This window comes from Myiozetetes cayanensis, unplaced genomic scaffold (assembly GCF_022539395.1).
Source record: "Myiozetetes cayanensis isolate MyiCay16 unplaced genomic scaffold, myiCay2020 scf15, whole genome shotgun sequence".
NCBI classification, from domain to species: domain Eukaryota; kingdom Metazoa; phylum Chordata; class Aves; order Passeriformes; family Tyrannidae; genus Myiozetetes; species Myiozetetes cayanensis.
The window spans coordinates 16532390-16557521 of NW_026087159.1; the positions used below are offsets into that span (position 1 = coordinate 16532390).

Consider the following 25132-nt stretch of genomic DNA (forward strand, 5'->3'; position numbering starts at 1 on the left):
TGTTCCACAGCCCCCCAAGGCCTGCATCCGGCCGCGCTTCCTCGCATGGCTCCGCTCGCCCTGATCTCGGACACTCCTCGCCGTCCCTCAGCTCCCCGCAGCTGCACAAGAGGCCAATGCGCCTGTTCCGCGTCCCTTGGGCCGCGGCGGGACCCGAGACGAGCCCTCACTGCACTCGGAAAGCGCGAGCAAGCCCGCGAGCGGGAGGCGGGAGCGGCGCAGAGAGCGGGAGGGGCAGGAGGCGGGAGCCGGGAGCGGCGCAGGCGCGAGCGCGGACGGGCGATTCGGCGGGCCTCATGTCGGGCAGCATGTCGGGCCGCTCGGGGCCGGGTTGGCGCCGCGGGCGGCTGGGCTCGGCCCCGGCCCCGGGCCGCAGGCGGCTGAAGCCGCTGCGCACGGTGGTGGCGTGGAGGGGCCGGGCGGAGTGGGACCAGGTGATGGTGGGGTTGTACTGCGGAGACTGCCGGCTGCAGCAGGACGCGCTGGATCGGGTGTCGGCCTGGAAGAGCCGGTAGGGCCCGCGCGGGCGGGGAGCGTGATGCAGACCTCGGGGTTCCAAGTGCCCCCTCTGTCCCCGGAGCGGCCCCTCTGACCTTTTTGCCCCAGGCTGCGCTCGGCGCTCGCAGTCCTGGGCCTGGAGGACGCTGGGGACCCGGGCGGAGCTCTCACAGGAGCAGCTCCGCGGCCGCGGCAGTGTGTGCAGGCCGGGTAGGCGGCCCCATCTTGCAGGGCGTCTTCGTTGCCGGAGGCTCCGGCCGTGTAGCTCCTGTCAGACGCACTGTGACCCCGTGGAGAGCAGGGGACGCAGAAGACCTCCGTGCTGGTTTCTCGAGGCAGTGAGCGTACAAGGCCCCCAAACCTTATTCTGTGTTGTCTCTGCCGCATCCATACGGAAGACCTGCCTAAATAAGGCGTCTTCTGTATGTGCGCAGCATATCAGTAAGTCCTTATTTAACAAGTGCTTAGGAGTAGCCATGTAATCACTGTTCCAAATAGAAGCCTTCTGGAAAGAGTCTTTGATGCTGTCTCTACATACTGTTTCTCAGGCTGTTATGTACCACAGAGTACAAAAACTAGCCAGAAAGCTGCCTTTTTTGCAGGGTGACTGTATTTGTGTGAGACTGCTCACCTGGTTTTTTCTTTATCTCCAGGTATGGTCAAAAAATGCCTCTTGCAGTGGATTGCACTGCAGAACTGATTCGTTGCAAGGTCCTGGATTCGTCTGGCAGATTGAAGTCACACGAGCTCATCCTCTCTTATGGGCTGGCACTTGTAAGGTAAGGGCTCTGAAGGCCTGTGTGCTTTGTGACAAAGTCCTGGGCAGATGTCCTCATTCAGCTAAGTTCACTTTGTGTCTCTGGGACCACAGCATGTGGGGAATTTGGGATTCCAAGTTTCTCTACACCTTTTGATAGTAATTTTCTGTAACATGCGTGCAGGTTTGTCAACTTGATCACAGAAAGGAAACAGAAGATGGCCAGCATTCCTCTGAGACAATTGGCCAGAGAGGTAAATATTTAATAAGAGTTGTTCGATAATTTATGTCTACACAGAAAGCACATGCATTGTCTATTAACAACACTGGGCGGAGGGAGTTGTGGGGTCTCATTCTTTTGTAACAAAAATAATGGATATAGGTGCCAGTTCTTTCCAACTGCAACTGTATCTAAATATTTGTTCTTTAAAGTCAGATTAAGACTAAAAAAAGCTGATGATCATTAAAACTTTTTGAATCACATATGGTCAAAGCCTTGATTTACTTGCGTATAGTCCCCATCGATGCAGTGAAAATGTGGGGTGACATCTGCTGCCTATTCTTCTAGGTGGATATCCCCATCTGGGTGGTGGACCTGCGTCACGAGCTGACCCACGGGAAGCTGCCGCGGTTGGCCCTATGCCGCAAGGGTGAGTGCTGCCGGGGGAGTGGCACTGGCAGGGGTGGAAAAACCAGTGCCATAGGCCCTAAGGGGAGCATGCCTCCCTCCAGTGTGGGGGTCTGCAGGGCATGCAGCGGGCTTGTCAGACACAGGGAGGGTTTGCCACTGCCCTGTGGGGGTAGCTGAGCAGTGTCTGGTAGCTCCAGGCTGTAATCTATCACAGGGAAGATGTTCAGAGGCTTCCCCCTACCCCTGAAAAAAATACTGGAAAAAATAGTTTGGTACCGTGGCTTTTTTACAGCACAGGAAGTTAATTTTGGGGAAGTAGGTAAAAGCTTTTCCTGATGATTTAGAGGTAACCTAAGACTCTTAAAGAAATCTCATTTAGGGAGAAAAGCAGTATGTACTGCAAACCTGAATGAATGACTAGCTCATGGCATTTGGGAATTTTGAGTTAAGTACTGATGAACCAGTTAAATAACTTTCAACAGGGTCCTTAGATTGAGTTGGGTACAGAAACTCTAATGGAAGTAAAGGCATTTTCTTTCTATCTAATGTATGCCTAGTGTGCTCTCTGCATAAAAACATATTGTGTTATAGTTGTAGACACTATGTTGACCACAGTGATACTGAAGTATTGGCTCATTTTCTCATTAGAATGACACTGCTGGGACTTAGTTTCTGCTTAAATTTGAGGTAGCTTGAACTAGGTGCGGCACTACAGTAGCATCCAGTCTTTTTTGTTGCCAGAAAGACAGTGGATGTTACCAGGCCTGTGATACTGGATTGTGGGAGATTTTTGTGGTTCCTTTTTCGGGGGGAGGGAGATTGGTTTCATGTCAGGGTTTTTTTGTTGTGGTTTTTTTTGTTTGTTTTTTTTTACTTGTTTACATTTTCATTAAAGGAGTTTTATGTATTTTCTGGGTTCATAACTGGTTAATAGCATTTCTTTTCATAATACAAGTTAGTAATGTGCCACCTATATTATTTTTTTTCAGTAATAAGTCCTCACTGAGAAGATAATATTTTCTGTTCTCCTTTAGGTTGTGATGTTGTGCTGGACTGGCTACGAAAGACATATTGGAGCCGTCAACTGGGCAATAACTTGTGTGAAGGAAGTGAGGATGAGGTTGAGGAAGAGGAGGAAGCAAACACAGAGTTGGGCAATGAGGCATGGGAGATTGAAACCCCGCAGCACGAGACCTGTCAGAAACACAAGGAATTCCATGGTAGATGTCCCTATTATAACGATGGCAGATAAAAGGATTAGATGTGCTAGTTTAAACGTGTCATATTATAAAACAAAGATTTAGCTTCAGCTCAGGTTTTAGGATTCCTCTGCACCTCAGTGGATACTTGGGGTTGACTGACTGGTTTGGTATTAGCTCACCAAATTTGTAACATAAAATCCTTTACTTCTATCAAATATGCAGTATCATAATCAGTAGCAACTGCTATACTGGGATGAAAGCATTGTAAAAATTAGTTGTAGCGTTTTGATAGGCACAGTTTTGGTCATGAGACCATTACTGACAAAGAAGGTTATAGTCCTTTTATAGCTCTCAAAACTTTGTAGATTCTAACTTGAGAGAGAGCAAGATAAAAGCAATTTAGCCGTTTTCAAAATACTTTACATGTGGACCGAAAAATCACTGACTGCTGATAGTATTAAAAAAAAAATCACAGGTAACTCAACCTGGGCGTAATCTGAGATACTATATGCAGAAAAATGGGAAGTCTCTGGTAAACTGTTCCCAGTGGTTACTTTTTCATCACCAGAAGTCTTTGAACCCAAAATAAAGGATTTTTCTCAAAGTGAATTTCTAGTTTGAATGACTAAGTGGAGGAAATGAGAGTTCAGTTAGATGTCTGTTCTGCAAGTTTTAGGCATATGAAGTATCAAACAGTACCTCAAACAGTAAAACAAATTAGTCATATTTTTTTTCTGACAAAATATGGCAGACTTATGGGGAGTAACTTGCCCAACCCATTACAGCAGCCCAGACCGAGGCCCAGAGAGTACAAAAATGCTGAAGTGATGCTAATTGCTCCCTAGAAGGTCACACTACATGACTAATGATTTTTCAGGCTTTAGGACCTATGTATTTGTTTCAAGTCTTTTCTAAATTCCTCTCTTAGGGACTCTATATACATAGAGTTGCTGTGATCCAGAAAAGTTAGCTGCTTTTTGAGTTTAATACAGCATTTATTAGAACAATCCAAACCTAAAGGTGGTACTAAACTTTGGAACAGAGCAACTCTTAACACTTTTCTTGTTAGAGTGTTTTTCTGGTCTTTTGTCTTCATGTTGAATGAGATCCAAGCATGAGCTGTTCCTTCTTCTCCCTGACTACCCTAAAAAAAGAATATCCCACCGCCAGTTGATGAAAGAGAGAATCACAGAATGATATAGTAGATTCTGTGAAGTGTATGTCCAGAGTAATGGAATGGGAATGGTATATCGGTTCTACAATTCATATGCATTTGAAATTTTATCTGGCTGATACTGGGTGGTGGACACCCTCTTAGCAGACGACAATGACAATCACCAATAATATGGTGAAATATTTTGGAAGATGTTGCTATTTCAGGTATAGTAAAAGTGGTCCACAGATAAAAGACATTTCATGCAGATGGTAAATTAAAGTTCATTAAAGTGTGATTGGTTTGTAAATAGCCATAGTGCTGTTGCAATAGATGCAAAATCCAAGTATAAGGAATAATGGCCAGTCTTCGCGAGCGAAGATCCGGGGAAGGTCTTTCCACCTTCCAGCCTGCGCATTGGATTTTTTAGGTGAGACACAGTGTGCGCGGAACTGAGCCCACCCTTTAATCCTAAGGTTCATCTGCCGGGGCCAAGAGTATAAGGAATACAAGTATGCATTAGAACATAAACTGCATATAGGAACAATTTCTTCCTAAACTGATCTATTCAAGGATTTTTTTTTGAGCTGTCTGGATTTATCCAACTTGCCTGTTTTTGACCACTATAAGTGATAAAATATGGAATCTGTGGTTCAACCCCCTTGAGAAAATTTATGTTGCTGGAAAAGTCTGGGAGTTTTGTGAGTCTTCGGTGTGTTGTCTGAATCAGAATTTCTGTGTAATTTGACTGATACCTCCACTGAGTGTATATTCAGCAAAATTAAGCAGCTTGCTTAGAGACAAAATTCCCTTCTATACCTGATGTCCTGTTTAAACTACATATTTATGTTTATTTCTAGAAAAAGTCAGAGATGTTCTGACATCTTACAAGAATGAGCAGTTTCGGGTAAGTTTACTCTGACTATCAGCACTTTCGTTACTTCTCATTTCCTGCTGGGGGCAATACATCTTCTGTGTTGTCTTGGTTAGTTCCTTGTTCAGATATCATTACTAGTGTTGTCACACATAGCTTCCCAAAGAAAAGCCTCTCTACAGAAAACAAGCAATTTGAGCTGTGATAGTTTCTAATGTGAACACTTTGTTCAGGTTTATAAAGGAGATATGTACTTATTGGAGATCCCAAGTCTTCCATGTCCAAGTGGATAGTGCTCAATTTGTTTTCATTCATCCTAGCCTCTGGAAATTTAGGTCTGTCATTCAGAAGTCATTAGTCCATGTTTTCTATCATCCATAGTATATATTTGCAGTGACCCAGTGGCTGAGGTGCTGCAATTCGTATTTGTGAATAATGTGCTCCAGAAATCTTTCTTTCCTCAGCTTCTTCTTTGTATTAACGGGTTAGTTCTTGAGATGTGGTGAAAGCTGGATTACAGACCCTCTCAGCAGTCTTTGGATATGACCAGTTGTTACTGGGGAGCTGTTCTCACTTTTATTTTGATTAATATCATTAGAGGCTTAAAGAGAAAGAGTGCTAACATTCCAGTGAAGTGTAGACTTAAATCAGCAATGAGAGGTAGTGTTAGGAATTTTATTGAAAATGAAGATCCAGTTTCCGTCATTGTCTTGGTTTTGGACTATATAATGTGATTTTCCTTTGTTTATCCTTCCTTTTCTGTATTTGTTACTGGCTTATTTTGTATGTTTTGAATTGCATGGTAGAGATGACACATTGAATATGTGTGGTGAGTGACCTCTTAACATACTAACAGAATAGAGGGAAGTACTTCAAATTGAATAGGAAAATGCAACTTCAAAATTTAAAGTGATCGCAGTTGAATGGAGGAAAGGAGTGAGTCAATTGCTAAAAAGTTATTGCAAACCTTTGTTTTAAAGTTCACGGGAAATTCCTTATCCCATTGAAATTGAGCAAATAAAGGCTGATAATTGAGCAAATTGAGCAAATAAAATGCTGATTCCAACGGGATGAAGTTCAACAAGGCCAAGTGCAGGGTCTGCACTTCAGCCACAACAACCCCCTGCAGCACTACAGGCTGGGGACAGAGTGGATGGAGAGCAACCAGGTGGAAAGGGATCTGGGGGTGCTGATCGACAGGAGGCTGAACATGAGCCAGCAGTGTGCCCAGGTGGCCAAGAAGGCCAATGGCATCCTGGCCTGCATCAAGAACAGTGTGGCCAGCAGGATGTGGGAAGTGATCCTTTCCCTGTACTCAGCACTGGTGAGGCCACACCTTGAGTGTTGTGTTCAGTTCTGGGTCCCTGAGTTCGGGAAAGACATTGAGGTGCTGGAGCAGGTCCGGAGAAGAGGAACCAGGCTGGTGAAGGGACTTGAGCACAAGTCCTATGAGGAAAGGCTGAGGGAGCTGGGGTTGTTTAATCTGGAGAAGAGGAGGCTCAGGGGTGACCTCATCACTCTCTACAACTACCTGAGAGGATGTTGTAGCCAAGTGGGGGTCAGTCTCTTCTCCCAGGCAATCAGCAGCAGGACAAGAGGGCACGGGCTTAAGCTCTGCCAGGGGAGGTTTAGATTGGATATTAAAAAGAAGTTCTTTACAGAGAGAGGGATCAGGCATTGGAATGGCCTGCCCAGAGAGGTAGTGGGTTCTCTGTCCCTGGAGGTTTTTAAGATGAGGCTGGATGTGGCACTGAGTGCCATGATCTAGTAATCACAGTGGGGTTGGATCAAGGGTTGCACTTGATGATCTCGAAGGTCTCTTCCAACCCAGTTAATTCTATGATTCTATGATTCTATGTTAGATGCCTCAATTTAATTGAATGCTGCACACAGTGCTTATAAAACCTGTCTATTCACCCTGCAAGGCTGCCTTTCTTGTCGAATGATTGCAAGTGCTGCACTTCTAAGTCTGTCAGCTGTCGCACAGTACTGTGGAATTGTGAAAAACAAATGCTCTGTAGGTACATATGTTGTCAATATAGCCTCTTTTAATATGCAGGTTTTGCCACTCTGAGGTTCACTGAGTAAGGGTGGGCAAAGGGTTTGCCAAGATCTGTCTACATCGAGTGTTAACCCTTATGGCTGATACCTGCAAGTGCTTAACTGAAGTTTATCTTTAATAAAAAAAAAATACTATTTTTATGTATTAATAACTGTTTTCAGTAATTTTAAGAGATGTAAATTGGTCCTTTGTTGGCCTCTGGAACTCTGTTCTGTACAACAGTAGACCTCTAATTTAAAACTGATTATGGCTGTTAAAATCTTAGAAACTTAGAAATGGATTGAAAAAAGTGACATGGGCTTTTTCTTTTGCCCTTTAATGTTCAGATGATTTGGTGCATCCAAATAATTTCTTAACCATGACAGCAACTGAATGTTCCAAATATCGAGTAAATATTACTTGAAGCTTTTCTAGTCCAAAGTTTAAAAAATCGCCTTGCATTTGCATAGAAAGAGTGGTACAGTATCTTTGCTGGTTTCCCTGCATAAATGCATAGCGTGTCTCTAATCTTTTTCACGTAAGAAGGAGAATTACTTATACCTAAGTCATCTTTATAGCAGTGTAACTGTAGAGTCTCTGATTCAGATACTTCTCCAGCTATTTTATTTGCTACTTTTTAAATTTAAAAGCATGTATAATTCTGTAGGGTGTAAAATAGGCTAAAAATATTGTTCTGTCACAGGGGCTGTGTACTTCATTGTCTGATTGTTCATATGGGTGGGCTAGAGGTTCTTTAGTCACTTTAGGTCATGCCTTTATATTTGATTTATCATCTAAAGTATCTTTTGCATTTAGTGGTAGCTTTGCGTATAGGGAAAAGCTAATCACAGTCCTGTAAATAACACCTTGGTTTTTCAGTCTCATTTTACATTTCATTCCTGTTTGGCAGGAAAAATAATTTCTTCTTTTCTCTCAGTAGTTATTTCTTTCCAGGAAAGAATTGGCTAGATACCTGTTGGTGATGTAATGGGGTTTATGCCAATATTTTGTAGAAGGTCTTGATGGTAGAACTACCTTCTTGGGTAGCTTGGGAGCATAAGTAGAAGGCAGGTCTTACCTTGCTGAGCAGACTCAGACAAGATATGTATCAAATGAAGAAACCACTAACTTTCAAGTACTGACCTTATATATTCCCTCTTTCATTCTTGGTGCAATCTGGCTTTTATTTTGACCTACTGTGTGTATAATGTGACTGGCAAAACCTTGTCCTGAGTAGTCAACCTAATCCCCATGTCACATGCTGAGTTAATGATTCAAAATGGGCCTGTCCTGGTTTGTGCTGAAGTCAGGGAGAGCAAGATTTAGAACCAGGACTGTGACTCCTTGATGCTCCTGTCTTTTTAATTCAGGCCTTTTCCAAGTACGACATGGCTTATATTAATTTTTGCTATAAGCCTAGGAAGAGGAGCCTTTGTGAACTGTTTTGAGTGGTGTTGATGAAGTACATATGGCATGTGCATTTTCCCTTCAGAGCAACATCTTTATGTTTGCCATTGGGGCATATTTTCTATTAATGCTTGATTTTTTCCTTCAATCAGGTTATGCAGACTATGCAGTCTGCTTCAAAGTCTCGAGAATTGTGGTCTGATTCCTCTTCAGAAATGGATTGGATTTTGGCTCAGATCAAAGACCTGATGCAGGAAAACAGGTACATCTCTAATAAATAACTGAGGGGAAAGATACGGTGCCTGTAGCCCCGTTCCAGATGGTCTCCAAGATGTTGTCCCAGACTTAGCTGTGCTGGCCCCAAGGCACGTCAGCATATTCAGTGTCTTCAGAAGCTTTCCCAACAACTTTGTACAGACTTCGATTTCACAGTAACTTTTAGAATTCTTCAAAATTGCAGGACAATACTTGGCATTTTCTATATTTTCTATCTTTCTATGACTACAGACCCTCTAGGATGCAGTGTGTTGAGACTTCATTTTCACCATGCCAATTTGCATGAAGATCTTGAACCACTTTGGGAATTCTAATCAGTGTAACTGTAGGGAGGAGAAAATATCATGTTAGAGATAAAAACTGTAGCTCCTGATGTTTTCAATATAAATATATATGCCCTACCAGCTGCTGATTAGTTCAAGAGGTTATCAGATGTTGTGCCAGAATAAAAACCTGGACTGCCCATCGGTTGCTGAGCATGGAAGCATGAAGGCATGGAGATTCTGTAATGAGAAGCAGAACTTGCTAAACATGGGGCTTCTGCATCACTTCAGCTGTCTCTAAATAACTGGACGGTACAGGTAGAAGAAAGCTATTGCACCTGCCTGTTACATCAGCTCTCGCTGTTTGTCCCATGCAGCTGCACAAAGTATATTGAACCCCAATTAGGTGAATGCCTAGAGGAGATGCTGCTTCAAAAATTAAAGCAGTTTAAAAACTTTGTTATCTATCTGTGAAAATCCTGGAACTAGGTGGCACATCTCATTTCAAGCCTTCACTGTCAGTTTTCTGAGAGCTTTATTTGGAAATCCAGCCAGTCACTTAGGTAAGGGTATAAAACTCAAGTTCCAGGTGTGGCCTAAAGAAACTGCAAAGATGGGGCAAGAAAAACAGCATCACCAGACCTTTTGTTTGAACAAAAAATTCTGATGATATATCATCTCTAAAATAATCTGTCATTTCTTAAGCATTAGTTATCAAAGCAGTAATGCTTTAATAAGAACTTGGTCTTCACTGTATTGTGCTACATTGAATAAGGATTTTTTGGTAGCTTCCTTAAGCACAGGCCTCAAATGAAACAAAGAAAACAGGGTGGACAAAGCTGTTTTCTGACTGTAAAAATGTTTTTTTTTCCTGTCTTGTGGGTTTTGTTTCTGTTAGCTGCTTCATGGTTCCCTGAGTGAGTCCTGATGATCAGGCAACTTCATTAAAATAACTGCTCTGATATGTGGGGAAATCTTTCACTTAGAGCCACCAAGAATGACTCACAGCTCACGACCTGCAAAACTAGCAAGGGCCAAACCCTTCAGTAGTGATGCCGCTGCAGAGAGATTTTGCAATTTCATTTAACAACCTTGTGTGTTCACTGTTCAGAGAGAAATTTTGGCAGGAGTGTTTGTGTCTATATGTGTGCGCAAGCATGTGTGTATGTATTATTTCCAGTAAGTACTCATTCCAGGAGCCCCTGGTGGTCTAGTGGTAAAGGCGCCGCGCTATCACCGCCGAGACCCGGGTTCGATTCCCGGTCAGGGCCACTCCTGGGCAGGTGGAGCTCGTTAGCCCTTAAAGGCAACCCATCTACGTCCTAAGGACCTCGCTGCCACCGTCCAAGCTCGCTTGGCCCCGGCAGATGAACCTTAGGATTAAAGGGTGGGCTCAGTTCCGCGCACACTGTGTCTCACCTAAAAAATCCAATGCGCAGGCTGGAAGGTGTAAAGACCTTCCCCGGATCTTCACTCGTGAAGACTGGCCATTATATATTATATACTCATTCCACAAGTCCAGGCTCTGGGAAACTTCGCATGTTTCTGCATCAGAACAGCTTTGACAGGGAGTTTCTCGCCTTAGTTCTTTTACTTTACAGGCTCTCTCTTCACTGTTGCTCCTTTGAGTGGCCTTAGCTCTAGAAAGCCCCAGAAACTGGGTGTCAGGTTATATACAGCTAGTTTGGTACTTTACTGTGTTTTGTGAACACAGAGGTCTGTAACTGTTTATTCCCTCAATCACATGGAGGCTTCCCCAGTTCTTTGTGCTTCTCTGTGAGAATCTAGTTTCCTGAAGGACGGACTTTCCTGAAGTACTTTCCTTCTCCAAACTGAAGGCAGGATTGTTCCTGCAGTCTCCTATGTGTTTTTGAAGATGCATAAAGGTGTTTAAAGGACTCAGCTTCTTGCTTTCCTTGAAGAGAAAAATTTTGGTTCTTCGCTCATAGAAAATAGGCCACATGAGAGGGAGGGAGGAAGGCTGGGGTGGAATGCATTGACAGATTGTGACTTCATTAGGTTTGGAAAACTAATGTTTGGAAACTAGATGTGCCACCTAGTGTTGTGTTATGAGCTTGCAAATTATATTCTAATATATCAAGTGGCCTATGAAAGTGCTTTCTTAATTTAGAATGACTGTGTAATGAAATAAAGCCTTTAATTCATCAACATAGCCTGCAATTTGGACTGTGCAGAGGGCAGAAGATTCTTTTAGACCTGAAGGAAAATGAGCGATTGTCAAAGGATCCTCTGCTGCCACTTCTGAGAACTGCCCAAGTGGACCTTGTGATGACCAGATGATCTTTAATGGTTCTCTATTGAAGTTGCCATCTACCAGGAGATGTCCTCAATAGTTTGTGGTGATTGCTCATTGTGGTGGTTTTAATCTAGGCCTTCCTTGGTTACCAGTTTGTAACCAAGGAAGAGGCAGTGTTCCCAGTATTCCATACGATTTTTACGTAAATCGGAGTATAAATAAGAAGGGAAGAGAGGCCTTCACTCTCTTCTCTTCCAGTGGAGTACGGGAACAGTGGGTCCTTGCGTTGGTCTCGCTTATCTAAGGCTGAGGCCTGCAGTGACCGCTGGCCTGCCACGTGGAGGATAGCAGAGTGCTGGCCGTGTGTGCTACTTCTTTCTAAGGGACGTGGTGAGATTTGTTTTACTAGTTATTTTACTAGTTCTCAAGTTTGATTACGTATATCTGCTTGGTGTCCCTTCGTCTCCTTTTGTTCCTTTTCCCCTTTCCCTATCCCTTCGGGGGGTGTTTGGATTCCTTTTTGCTGTGTACATAGCATCTTAACTGTAATATACATCAAATATATATATTTTTTTATATAACTAGTTGGATTTTCGAGTTCTGCAATTTACATAGTTTTTTTCCTTTGCTCTGGGGGAAGAAGGAAGGGAGGCTGCTACTGGGGTTTGGGCATTTGGCAGGGAGCCAAGTTCAAACCATCACACTCATGCATGTAGGATTAATGGTAATGATACTGAAACAGTTTCCAGAGAGGAGAAGGGTTGCACTGGATTTTGTTTTTAGAAACAAATTACATTCTACCACTTGCTTTCTGGTCTCTCATCACATCATCTACTTACGACAAAGTGGTCTAGCATGTATGTGTGTGTTGTTTCTATACACTGAGCTCTTCAGCTGCTGTTTGTATTTATAAAAATGCAGCATTGTATCTAAGTCACGTCTGGATGTTTAGAGTTGGAAGTCACTCCTGTTGCAGAAGACAAATTTTCTCATCCATTATCAAAATATGCCGTGTTTGACATGGGTGTACCATTCCAAATCTTTGCATGGGTGTAGAAGCTCATGGATAGAAGTGTGAACAGAAGAATTTGAGAGAATCATACTGGATATTGGGGTAGTTGTGGAAATTTTACTTCTGTCCCTTTTGCTGTATCTTATTTTCAAGAGTTGGTGTAGCCTACCTGTGTTGGTAACCTCAGACTTCACTTTCATTAAGCCAGCCTAATAGAAGATGGAGTGATCCTGGATCATTCAGTGCCGTCAGGCTAACTGAAGTTTGCAGGATAGTTATAAGAGCAGGAGACATCCAAAAAAGCTGCAGGGAAGAACAGTTGTGACCTTACTGCAGCTTATCTGCTGAACAGCTGTGTGCACTACAAGGTGTGATTTGTACCAGCAAGTCAAGAGGGTTGGCTTTCCCCCTGAGATTTGACGTAGCACTGTCAGAGGTTCTCAGATCTTGGCTGGCCGGCTAGCAGCAGAGTTGGATTATACCCCATAGGTATTTCAGTATAAGTGTTCCTGTGCTTTTGAAATACCAGGATATTTGTAACTCAAATGGAAATGTTTCCTTCATAGTTCCGGTTCTGTTCCAGATTGTACAACTGCACATTTCCTCCAAGTCGAATAGGATATATCCAACCCAAAACTGGCATATGATTTTAGTGCCTTGCAAAATTTTCTATTCCCTCCTAATTGTTCCAGGTATTTGGCTCTCAAACTTGTTTCAGAAGTGGTGCAAGCCATATTTTGACTTGTAAAAGAGTAAGTGTCATTAATAAGTCTCCCTGATTGTTCTAGGGAATCAGTGGCTGAAGCTCTTCTCAGTGATGGCTTTCTCATCCCAAAGATGGATTGTCTGAAGGTGCTAAATATCAAGTATGAAGGTTAGTGTTTTGGGCACCACCCAAGTAAGAAGTGCACAGTTAGTGTTCTGACCAAGTCTGTTCTTTTTTACCCATTATATTGTAATGTGTAATTCCCTGCAGCATATTTTTCGTACATCTAGGTCCTCAGACATCTTTTGACCTGTTCTCCAGATGCCTTTAGGTCCATGCTTAGCTAATGCTTTTGCATAAATCTCTTAGTATGGAAGGATAGCTCTTCAGCTCTGAATGCCCAGCCAAAATACCTTTCAAAGCCTGCATCTCTACCCTTTTATGCAATAGTTGCTGATTTCATGAACTCCCACTAATTTCTTTTCTACATTGAAAATTTTAAGCAAATCAAAGTGGGTGGGGTTTTTTGAGCCTCATTCACCAGTTGCATCTTAGTTCCAAGCTGCTGCCCATATGTGCGAAGTTGCATGGATTTTTCTGCAAGAGAATTAGATACCTATAGGGAGTGAAAATTAATACATTCTCTATTTCATAGCCAAAGAACTTTCCAAGAAAGATCCTCAAATTTCAGTGACTATATTATAGTAGTAAATATTTAGGAGCTTTTTTATTCTATGTTGCTTTGCTCAATGTATCTTCTCTGCAGTATATTTTTAAACAGAATAGGACTTAATTATGTGTGAAATAAGCTAAAACCAAAAAGGGACTAGCAAAGCAGGTAGATTTTCCTGTGCTAATAATTTTGTTGTGCTAATGATCAATTTGTTGCTTATTTCACTTCTCTAGATAAGAAAAATGATAGTTTCAGGTTCAGTGAGGATCCCAAAAATACACTGGAACCAATGATCTTAGAACAGACCACGTCAGTTTGGTGCAAGTGTCACACCCCTGTTTCACAAAATATTACAAAACACTAATTTGTGGCTTCTCTGGTGTTTTTTTGTTTTTTTTTTTGTTTTTTGTTTTTTGTTTTTTTTTTTTTTTTTTAATTCTTATTGCAGCAAATAAAGAGGTATGGCAGTTCAAAATTCCTCAGACCTTTTACTGCTTTTGGCAACCTTTGCTGACAGGCCTCCTTTCACGAAGTTTTACACAGATCCTAATAGAGAAAATGTTTATGGAACTGAAGGAATGTTCTGACTCTTCAGAACTCAGGCATCAGTTCTTGATCAGCTGGATTTCTGAGTTGCTGACTGGCATTGCCAAAGTAAATGCTGGTGAGTGTGTCTGGAATTTCTGTGTTTAAAGAAATGTAAGAGTCTCCTCTGTACTAGTGTGAAAACGGGGAATGGTGGGAACTTTAGACAGAAAGTGTAGTAACTTAATTAGTACATTTTATCATGTGAACATAGAGCTTTTATTGTTGCATTTCTTAGACTTTTCAACTTGCATCTTATGCATTTCATGCATTTCTTAGTAAAAAATTGAAATTTTATTAATGACTTTGCTGCAGCTTCCTCAAGATAGGAAAAGCCAATCTCTCATATGAAAGATCAGGTTATTTTTTCCAGATATCAGTACTTGTAGACAATAACAGTAGCACATAACAAATAAAGATGTTACATGCAATCTGTTCCCTGTTCCCAATTCTTTCCTCCCTTAACAGAAGCCTGCCTTTACAAGATACTAAATAGTGTTGCTGTCCTTTATTGATCATATCACAGGACTTCTATGCCTTCTAAACTTACGCAAAAGTAGTAAGTTTTTTTGTTTTCAGTTCCTGATTCCTTAGAGCTGTTAAAATATGCAAACTGTATTTGTTTCATTCCAGAGACAGGCAATGAGAAGCCTTAATTATTCAGTGTCACAGGTATTCTGTGAACAGGACTTCTATATAGGCCTAGTGTAATCCTTGAGGTTTGCAACTGGTTAATTTTACTGCCTCTTCTGTCCTCTCCTAGTCAGGCTCAGACTGCACAAAGATTTTGCCAGCATCTCAGGTAGTTGTGGGTTAATACTTCGTGCTTTCACTCATCACTGAGCATGCATCTGTTATGTACCCAGACCCCCAAGTGGTGCTCATTCACACCTGTTAACTCTACTCATTGCAGAGCTGCCTGCAATGGTGCTGGGTCACAGATGCAGTATGCTGCATTTACTTGGGATAATACTGTTCAAACACATTTTGTGGTTTTCCTGTGTGGGGTGACATGCACAGGGCCATCTTGGAAAGGTCTGCACCTCGCTGTAGTTTGGTCTTGTGGAGCCAACCTACTTGTCAGTGCACTGTCACATCTCTTATAACCTTGATGTGTTTGGTCAGTATATTGAGTTGTGGACGTGGATTGAAATGCCAGCTTATTTGAGGATGTGTTCCTCAGTAAAAATGCAGCGGGGTGAAGGCCATAGTTTTGAGCACCTTGTCGTTTCCGTTATCTTCTTTGAAGGGAAGAAAAGACAACACTGTAACAAACAGGTGTCCGTGAAGGAGCTGTTCCTCCATAAAGTTCCTTTGCAGTGGATAAGACTGACTGACAGTTGCTTGGAAGCTCCCTGCTGGGCAACCCCACATCTTCTTCAGCTGTAAGTTTGATCCTGTGCCCTAGAAAAGGGACAGGAAACAGTGCTCTGTAACAGCTTTGGTTCCCTAGTGATGCACTGAGTTATAGCTTCCTTTCCTTCCTTTGCCTCTAGTAGGAATTGTGACATGTGCATATAAAGCTGTGCTTGTTGCTACTCATTTCCTCACTGATTTCACAAAGAGAAGGAAGAGAATTTAAAAGGATTGCACCTTCAAAATGAAAACAGAGGTTATCTGGGGAGGTACTGAAGAAGCAACCTGGTCAGAAGAAAAGTAGAGGTGTGACTGCTTATAGAGGTGATACCACCTGTGGTAAATTTGTAACTTTTACACATGAAAACAGCAAAGCAGGAATTCAGTTAGAAGTATCTCAAAGTCCTTAATTTTAATCTCAAAGAGAGAGTATTACAGCATCCATTGATCAGGGAATTATTAGATTTTACCTGTTAGAGGAGCTATATGAGCCAGCTGTCCTGGAGGAAACAAACACTTAAAAACAGAAAAGACTCCAGATGAAGGTTTATCAAGCCTTGTAAGACTTTTCTTTTGCACTTTTTCCTTTCTAGGATCCTCACAATCATGAGGCCTCGCTTGTCACGTACTTCTCGGAAGAACCTTCTCTATCTTGCTTCCATTTACACAGAAGGAGGTGCCCCTTTGTCTAGTCCAGGCCTCTCTTCAGACAGCAGTGAACATCCAATTTACACTATAGAGAGCTTACAGTGGAGAGTCAGGCAGGAAAATCAAGTTAAAAATCAAGGGCAGACTGTAGAGAAAGAAGATGATGTGCTGGAGAGAGATGATGATGTAGAGGAAGTGGAGGAGGAGGAAGAAGAGATGGTAACTGAAACAAATCCTTTTGAAGGACTGGCTCATCCTGGTAACATGGCAGCTGTTGCTGAGAGAAGAGCAGCACTGCAAGGGTCCGCCTGGCAGATCACTACAGGTAAAGAGTGACTCTGCAAAACTTGGACAGTCTTCATCACTAGTAAATGTTAATTGAAATGGAAAGACATCTCAGCCTTTTGGGCCTGGCCATAATTGAAGTGTGCTTTGAAATCATCTAAATGCCAAATTACTGAAAAATTTGGGTTTTTTTGAGTCTTCCATTTATGTGCAGGAGTAATTTCTCTTAAGCTCTTAAAGCCCCGTGAGTGTCTTTTCCAGGAGCACGTTGTTACTGTCTCATTGGTTTTTTTGGGTTTTTTTGTTAGACTTTTTACAAACTGTTTAAAATTTCAGTGTATCCAACTGATGGGGCAGAATATGTGCCAGCTGGAAATGGTAAAGAAAATATGGATGTTTCTTGGACTTGCGTTTGCCAGACTTGTAGGAATTTGAAAGCACAGTTTGGCTGTGAACCTAAGATCCATGCTCCAGGAAAATGGCTGTTATGACGTGGTGGCAAACAAAAGAAAGGAGCAAGGCCAGTTTTTAGAAGGAATTAAGAATGTATCCAGTGCTTTGTTATCTTTGCTACAGTAGCTGTACTTTCTCATTGGGGTTGGAGGTTTCTGTAGCTTAAGAATTTTGAATGAGTGATTTATGGAGGTATTTGAACACAGAAGGAGGAAGTTGATGGAGAGGGGTTGGAGTCAAAATGATACTTAAAGGAAGAAAAGCAGCCATTAGAAGATAATGAACTCTTGTACCCAGTTCACTGGGAAATTTTCTCAAGTCAAAAAAACCCCAGAGATCTTAGTTAAGCTGACAAGAACAGCTTGTTAGAGCTGGATGTTTTGAAAACAAAAGCAAAATTGTCCTCTGCTTCTGTGACTTTGGTTCAGATCAAGCACAGCTTTTACTGAAGGAACACACATTGTGTCCTGAACTACCTGACTTTGGTGAAGATTCTGTTTATGAAGTTGTTTTTATATAAACTTCATTTGTTTATATGAACTTTTTTAAATATAAACTTAATATTCCACAAGTAATATCTGTGTAGTTACCATCCTTAAACAATTTGAAACTATAACCAGTAGGCATATACCAACCCGTGACATCGTGTGGCATATCAACTGTTTACTAGGTAGTTTCCCAAAGAAAGGGTTTAGCCTGTTTAATATCTATAATGGTAGTTTGCCTTATAGCTGCATTGGATGTTACCACATACTATTTCTGCCCCTCTTTCAATTGTAAAATTATAACACTTAGAAAGCACTATCCCATGTCAAGATTTTTTTTGTTCTATTAAATGCCCAAGAATGGTATAAAATAAAAGCCAAATAAATATGCTGGTTCTTCTAGGGCAATGCTTGGGGTTTTGAGCAGATACCAGTTATAGAAAATTAACCACTTTCAGTCAAAAAGAAGGAAATTACCAAGTTGCACGTGGTTAACAGGTGTCTTAAATAGTCTGTGAAATTACTGCTGGCTTTCTGGTGTGGAGTCCCTTCTCAAAGCTTCTGTCTGCTGGTCTTTGCTGAGCTGCTAGTAGATGTTCCAAAAATTAGTGTTCTGGTATCAAGAAAGCACATGGGCTTAAAAATCTTATTTTGAAAACAATGACAATGATAATTTATATCTTTAATTTCTTAGATGTGAAATGAGAATGAAATTTAAAGAGGAATTTCCCTGTTGGGAACTGTCTTTGAAGTTTTGGCCCCACAGTATAAAGAAACAGGTTTACTGATGTTATGTGGTCAGTGGTTTTTCATTGCACAATTTCTAGCCCCCACTGGAAGTCAAATTTAGCAAATGTGAAGTCATGTAGAAGAAACAGCCATAGATGCTGTATTTTCAAGACTGTCATATTCTTTTTCTTTGCTATCTCATCCCAGCCCACCTGTTTGTCCAGAATTGCTTAACTGGTTATTTAGGCTTCTCCAGCCTTATGCTGTCCTATACTCTTCTATTGTTGCGACTTCAGTTCTTCTTTAGTCACTACTGGCACTTTAGCTGTGCTGCTGTTCATCTCAGGGAGTTGCTACGGAGCTGATACTTAGTCTCACCAGAGAAATGAGCTACTGGATGCAAAGACGCTGGTTTGCATGTGTACAAAATGCTTCTTTGTGTATGTACAAATAGCTTTTTCCATTTACAGAATAATGCAGAGCAATTTCTTAAAATTATCATAGGTAAGTGAATGTGTATGTTTCAAACGAAAGTATTCTTAAAAGAGGAAGGTAATGTGAAGGGTTGCTCCAGAATACTGTGGGGTTTCTTTTAATGGGCATTGTTTCCCAGTGACTTGGGTGAGTTGCAGTGAATATTCCATGACTCCAGATATGTCCCTGCTGTTACATACTACAGTGACTGTCTTTGGAAGAGACAGTAAGGTTAGAAATAAAATCAGTTACAACTATAGTTGAAACTTATTTTTGCAGCATACCTGAGATTGTTCATTTTTGCTGGATGGCTGAGTTGCGTGGGGCAGTATTGGTGGACTTGGTAGGGGAATCTTGTTTCTGAAAATCTCTCTGGGAAGGTCAGACTCCTTGTTTTTGTACTGTTTTTACCTAGATGAAGTACAATGGAAAGACTTTCCTCTTGGGAAACTCCCAGGTCAGACAGATGACCCTGATGGTCTCATGTTGGATAATTATTCTATGATGTCGCTGCTTGATCAGCCAGTGAGAGATGAGTGGAAGTCTCTTCATACAAAGTGAGTAATGGTGTCCTGAACCATGAAATGCATTTATCTCTCTGTGCCTTGTACTATACAATGGGAACAATTAAGGCTGGGATTTTGTTTTTACTTCTGTTTAAGTAAATAGTTTGACCTATCTAATATCTCCTACTGTCTTTAATACCCGCTAACTGTGCTTCTTTCAAGTAATGTGTGTGTTTGGAAGGACCTTTGCAATGCTGGTGTAAGAGTATAACAGTTTGTTCTTCAGACTGTGCTGAAAACTTTGTGTTGTCTGATGCTTTTAAAGTAAGACACAGTCTGCTGATCCCTTAGAGTAACTAGCCTGGAATGGCAGAATTTTTTAAAAAAGCTACTGAGAGCTGGTGGAGAATCTGCCTGGTGGTACACTGGGATGAATAATTTTTATGGAAACGACTGTGGCCTCACAGTTAAAGCATTCAAGACTAAAAGCCTTGTAAGTCACTTAGCTGCTCCCAGTGTCAGTTTTCCTAGACTAGCTGAATTTGTGTAGGAAGGAGGAGTCATTCTGAAATGCACAGTGGTTTTCAGAAGCACTTTGAGGTGCATTAGTGGGAAAGCATGAAGATGAGGTGATAAGGTTGCCCACAGAAAATGGTTGACTGCAATTACTGTTGTAATACCTGAGGAAAGAATTGGCTGTACATGGCTGGTGTCATGCTGAGTTTCACATTAGTGAATGCAAACTGTCTCTCTTCTGTATGCTTGAAATGGAAACTGAAGTACACTTCCTGAGTAAGCTCTGTTCACTGCAGTCCCAGTTATTCATCCTATGGTTAACCCAGCTCTCATCTTACCCTCACCCACCGCAACAGGAAACTCTCCCTGCTTATTTGTACTGCATTAGCCTGACAGTGTGTTTGCATAATGGATAAAATCAGACAGAAGTTACTGCTGCCTGGATTGCTGTGACAACTCACCAGTGTCATGGGAAGTTACTTCATGAAGCCCTAATAATCTCACTTTCTGACGATGAAAGAACATTCTCAAAACTTACCTCTTTGCATTTGTCTCCATCTTTTACTGTCATTAAGTCTGAGAGACACTATTTATAATGGCTCCTGTTCTCATTCCCTTCTTTTGTTTTGCACTCCTTGGGTCTTTCAAACTATCTTGAGACTTAAATGCAGTGGCATAATTGGTAGTCAAAAATGTGATTTCCATGGTATCCTTTGAGGAAGCCATCTTATAATATTGCTATCTTCACTCCTCCTGCCCTTTTTTAAAAGAAACCACTGCAAGGACAGTGAAATACTGCTATTTAGCAGTTACTAGCACAGCCTCATCAGGCTTGAAAACTTAAGTTTCTGTTAACTGGAGCTCTTCAGCCACCATATGTTGGCAGCGCCCAGTGATCTTTTCAGAGCTGTAGCTACTAATTTGGAGCTACAGATCTTAGTAAAGAAACACAAGAGAAAAAAGTCTTTAATTGTCTTTTATTTTCATTAAATTGCAGAGTTCTCATGGGTTAGCAAGTATAATGCCCTCCTTTCACCTCTGTGACTGAGAGTTCTTTCTAGGACTGCCAGTAAACCATTTCAGCAAGCGTGTCACAAGCAACAAGGAAGTCAAAGACTTTGACTTTCTATAGCGTTTTGTAACAACTTTCTTCTGACTCTGAGAGATTCTTTCTGTCAAAAGCAAACTCAATCTCTTGTGTTGGCTGATCAGATAGTGCTGGACTGCATTTTGAAATATGATTTAGTCATGATGAGGACTGATTGATAGTATACTGATTGCAGGCTAAAAAGCTGTGAGCCAGATACATAGATTTCAGTGCTTCATGTTGCAGACTCTGAACAAAGCTAGCAGGTTTTGCTTTCCCCTCTGTCCCAGCAATCACTTTCCACATGGCCTAAGATGCAGACAGGAGCAATTGCAAAAGCTTCCTCTACATTTAGCCAAGGAGGTGGTTTTCTTTTTCTCCACATGTGGTGCTTCCAGTTGGCTGTTTTTTCAACAGTGTAATATGTCGTGCAGCTCATATGATTAGAAAATACCCATGTAGAAAATGAAAAAGCACGTACCAGGCCAAAGGCAACATGTTTCTGCTTCTCTTTGTGTGGGGAAAGGGGCAGACAGTTTGGTACACTCAGATAACAGCCTGGCAGGATACCAAGGAAAAAAGCTCAGAAAGAAACATGAGGAAAACCTGTTGTTACCACAAATAGAAAGGAGCAGAACCTGATTTATTCCTGTAGCTGTACCTGGAAACAGTCCAGGTTTCATCAGGAGTGTTATAACAGCACCTTGTTCATTATTCTTATTTCCCTTGCATAGCAGCTTCTCCGTTTCCCAAAGGATACGTGGCATCAGAAAAGTGCACTGACTGGAGAAGAAGAGGCTCAGGGGAGACCTCATCACTCTCTACAACTCCCTGAAAGGAGGTTGTAGGCAGGTGGGGGTCAGTCTCTTCTCCCAGGAACCAGCAGTAGGACAAGAGGGCTCAGTCTTAAGCTGTACCGGGGGAGGTTTAGGTTGGATATTAGGAAGGAATTTTTTACAGAGAGAGCGATCAGCTATTGGAATGGGCTGCCCAGGGAGGGGTGGAGTCACCATCCCGGGAGGTGTTTTAAGGTCAGACTGGATATGGCATCAGTGCCATGGTCCGGGAACCATGGCGGAGTTGGATCAAGGGTTGAACTTGATGATCTTGGAGGTCTTTTCCAACCCGATTGATTGTGTGATTCTATCACTTGCCCGAGGCAGAAGGGAGCAGATTTTCTTGACTACTGGTGTATTTTTCTATGTAGAAACTTTGTCCTCTGTCTTGTAGCTACATGAGTTTTTTGCTTTCCCATCAAAGGTGTTTGCATGGCCTATTCCAGAAGGAGTGTTTGCTATTTACTTTCTCTTTGCTACTGCCCTCTAACTTCTCTGTCTGCAGAGAGCTGTTCTGCCATACTTCTGAAGGAGTACTGAAGTATGGTATGAGAGATTGTGAAACGATGTTTTTCTTCGAAAATATCCATAAGGTGCTTGGAAAAAGCATCTGTAGCATAGGCAGTGGGACATGCCCTTTCTAAAAGCGGTGACTTTTGTCTTTCTGTCTGGCTCCAATGCAAAGCAAGGTAATGAACTGCAGAAATGATTTCCTGGAGCATGAAGTTTGACATTAATTTGAGGAAAAAGGGCTTTGGCCAAGTCATGTGACAGAAGCAGAATCTCTTGTTGCAGCCCTTATTCACTGGGTCCACAGATGAGAATGGATACCTGGTGATCTTATAATGTGTTTAGTCTATGCTGTTTAACGTCTTCCTGAATTCTGCCTGCCTTGTTTGAGGTCTGTGCTTCTTACTAAATAATTCCTATTAATCTGTAGCAAAACTTGATTGTATACCAGGAAAAAGAGGTTTCAGCTACAATTTCCCTTCGTTTTTAAAGATAAACTCAGTCTTGAAAGACAATTAATAGCTCATCTCAATTCCTGTTTGACTTCTTTTCTGCTTTTGTTGCTGTTTCTGGAGGTTCAAAACATTGGAGAATATGCTTCCTCTATGCTGAAAGTAACAGCCTAGCTATCCACAATGTTTTCCCCTCCTGAAGAAGTAATTTTTTTGTTCTTTCCTTGCCACTCAACACACTTCCCCTTCCCCCCCACTGGCCTCTTGGGGAACCCTTTGCACACAGTTTCTCTGCTTTACCATCAGATCTTCCCAAAGACGAGCATGCTGTTGCCAAAACAGAACAGCTCGAATCTCAGAGAAGCAAAACAGTTCAAAAAGAGCAGAATCCAGCCAAAACTATATTTAGCCGTCTTTGCAGATAGATATGTTATTGGAAAAAATAGGCCAAAACTAAACCCAGGATTCGAGGTATGGTCTCACCAGTGCTGAGTACAGGGGGACAATCACTGCCCTGCTCCTGCTGGCCACGCTATTCCTGATACAGGTCAGGTGCCATTGGCCTTGTGCCCACCTGGCACCCATAGGCTCGTGGTCAGCCTCTGTCACCAGCATGCCCAGGGCCTTTTCCATGGGGCTGCTTTCTGGCCCCTCTGCCCCAGCCTGGAGCGTTCCTGGGTGGTTGTGATTCAGGGGCATGTCAGTGTCTGTCCAGGGAGTCCCTGTCCTAGGAATGACAACAGGTCTGTATAGTCATGAATGGTGAGGAGAATGCATCAAAACAGAGAAAAAAATTAACCCATTAGCAGGCTGAATTCAGGATAGTGTCCAACAGCAAGAGGAAGACATCAGGTCATTATAGTGAGAACTGTGATGTTTCTGTTGTTGGCTTTGTCTGCCAGCCTTCTGGCAGTGTTTCATCTGAACAGGGACTATCTAAGAGGTGTTTCGATCTTAAAGGAGAAATTACTAGTTTCTGAGGAATTCTGAAAAGCAGCCTCTCCTATAGTCAGTTAAGTTGCTGTGTAAATAAAACATCCCCAACATCTCAATCTTTTTTGCAGGAATTTTTTTCTGTCTTCAGAGCTCTTTGTTTTTAACAATTTCCTGAGATGCTTAGATACTTTGGAAAAGGTTACAGTTCCTTCCTCCCTGGCTCCAAAACATTGTGTTTATTGGTGGTTTTTCTGGTGTATGCTGTGCATGTGTGTTGTCAAAGTTCATGTTTAGTGTTGCTGAGGCAACCTCTGAAGCTTTGAACCTGTCATCCTCAGGCAGATCTTTTGGTTTTGTGATAAGCGTATGTGCTTTTTGTTAGCTCCCAGTGCTCGGTTTTCCCTGACAGCAGGAGCAAATTCGGCAAATAATGACCATTAGGAGCATTTTCTGAGGGTGCAGTTGCTGACATGCTGTTGCTTTAGGGATTGCATTCCTGAAAGTCTCTGTAAATGCACTGGTTCCCACAACTTCTTCCTAAAACCATAGGAATGGGTAGTATTGGTGTGCAGGATAGGCATTGTAACATTTGTAATTTGTGATGACTGTTCTTATGTTAACTGCTTGCTGTGTTAGCATTTCACCTGATGAGCTGCAAAGGACAGATGAAGATTCAGATGAAAGTTGTTCTCTGGTTATTTCTCCAGTCATGTGTCCCTCAGAACTGTCAGTAGCTGGTAACCTTACTTTTGGTTTGTGCCTTGGTACCTTCAGTGTTTTAGGACTGTTGCCTCTCTTGAACAGACTGATTAAAAACTAAGGACATTCCAGCAGCTAAATGTTCAGAGCTAAAAAAGAAAAATGATGTTGTGGAAATAACATGCTATCAAAATTAACTTTGGTGATGTGAGCTTCTAAATCAGCTCAGTTCTTATGTGCTTTATTTCTCTTCTTCATAGCTCTGCAGAATTGAAAACGCATGGGACAGGAGGATTGTTATGGACCCAGAATGACTTCCATAAAATAAAAAGTGGCCTTCAACTTTTCTGAGACAGCATCAGAGAGCTCTGTGACTTTCAGTATTGCACAAGTTAAGTGGGATGGAAGAACTAGTAATGGTGGTGGGAAAATAATTTGTTGTTGTTGTGATTTACTGATTTTTACCCTATAAAATCAGTGGTTTATAAAGGTGTTTTAAGTTCCATGTATAGTAACCATTGTCTTACTACCATGAACCTTTAACTCTAGTTGATGTTTGCGAAATACAGTTAAGAGAACTTTGGAATCCCTCAAGGTTCCTTAATTTTTTCATGGTTAATAAATGCAACTGACTTTGAAGACAAACCTTCCTCCTGGTTCTTGTTTCTCCATTCTCATTCAGGTATTCTAGAAAGTGTCCTCTGGTCCTCATTAGCCAGACTATTGAGCTGATACTGTCCTGTAGGAGTAATCTTGCCAGGATAAGATTATGCTACAATTTTTACCTAGCTTGGATTTCACACAGCTTCAGGGATCAATCCTGGC

At 41.9% G+C, this 25132-nt stretch overlaps 1 protein-coding gene across 2 annotated transcripts; it reads left to right on the forward strand.

Moving 5' to 3' along the window:
• Positions 1-289: 289 nt before the first annotated feature.
• On the forward strand, positions 290-24952 carry LAS1L (LAS1 like ribosome biogenesis factor). Of its 2 annotated transcripts, XM_050310967.1 has the most exons (13): positions 290-511; positions 1152-1277; positions 1440-1509; positions 1824-1905; positions 2921-3106; positions 5102-5148; positions 8716-8825; positions 13160-13245; positions 14199-14414; positions 15585-15720; positions 16285-16664; positions 19181-19322; positions 24568-24952. In XM_050310967.1, exons 1-13 carry the CDS (start codon positions 297-299, stop codon positions 24656-24658), a joined length of 1887 nt encoding a protein of 628 aa, XP_050166924.1. In that variant the 5' UTR covers positions 290-296; the 3' UTR covers positions 24659-24952. The 2 variants fall into 2 exon arrangements, with proteins under 2 accessions (XP_050166924.1, XP_050166925.1); XM_050310968.1 differs by lacking the exons at positions 15585-15720; positions 16285-16664; positions 19181-19322; positions 24568-24952 and adding an exon at positions 14804-15578.
• The last annotated feature ends 180 nt before the right edge of the window (positions 24953-25132 follow it).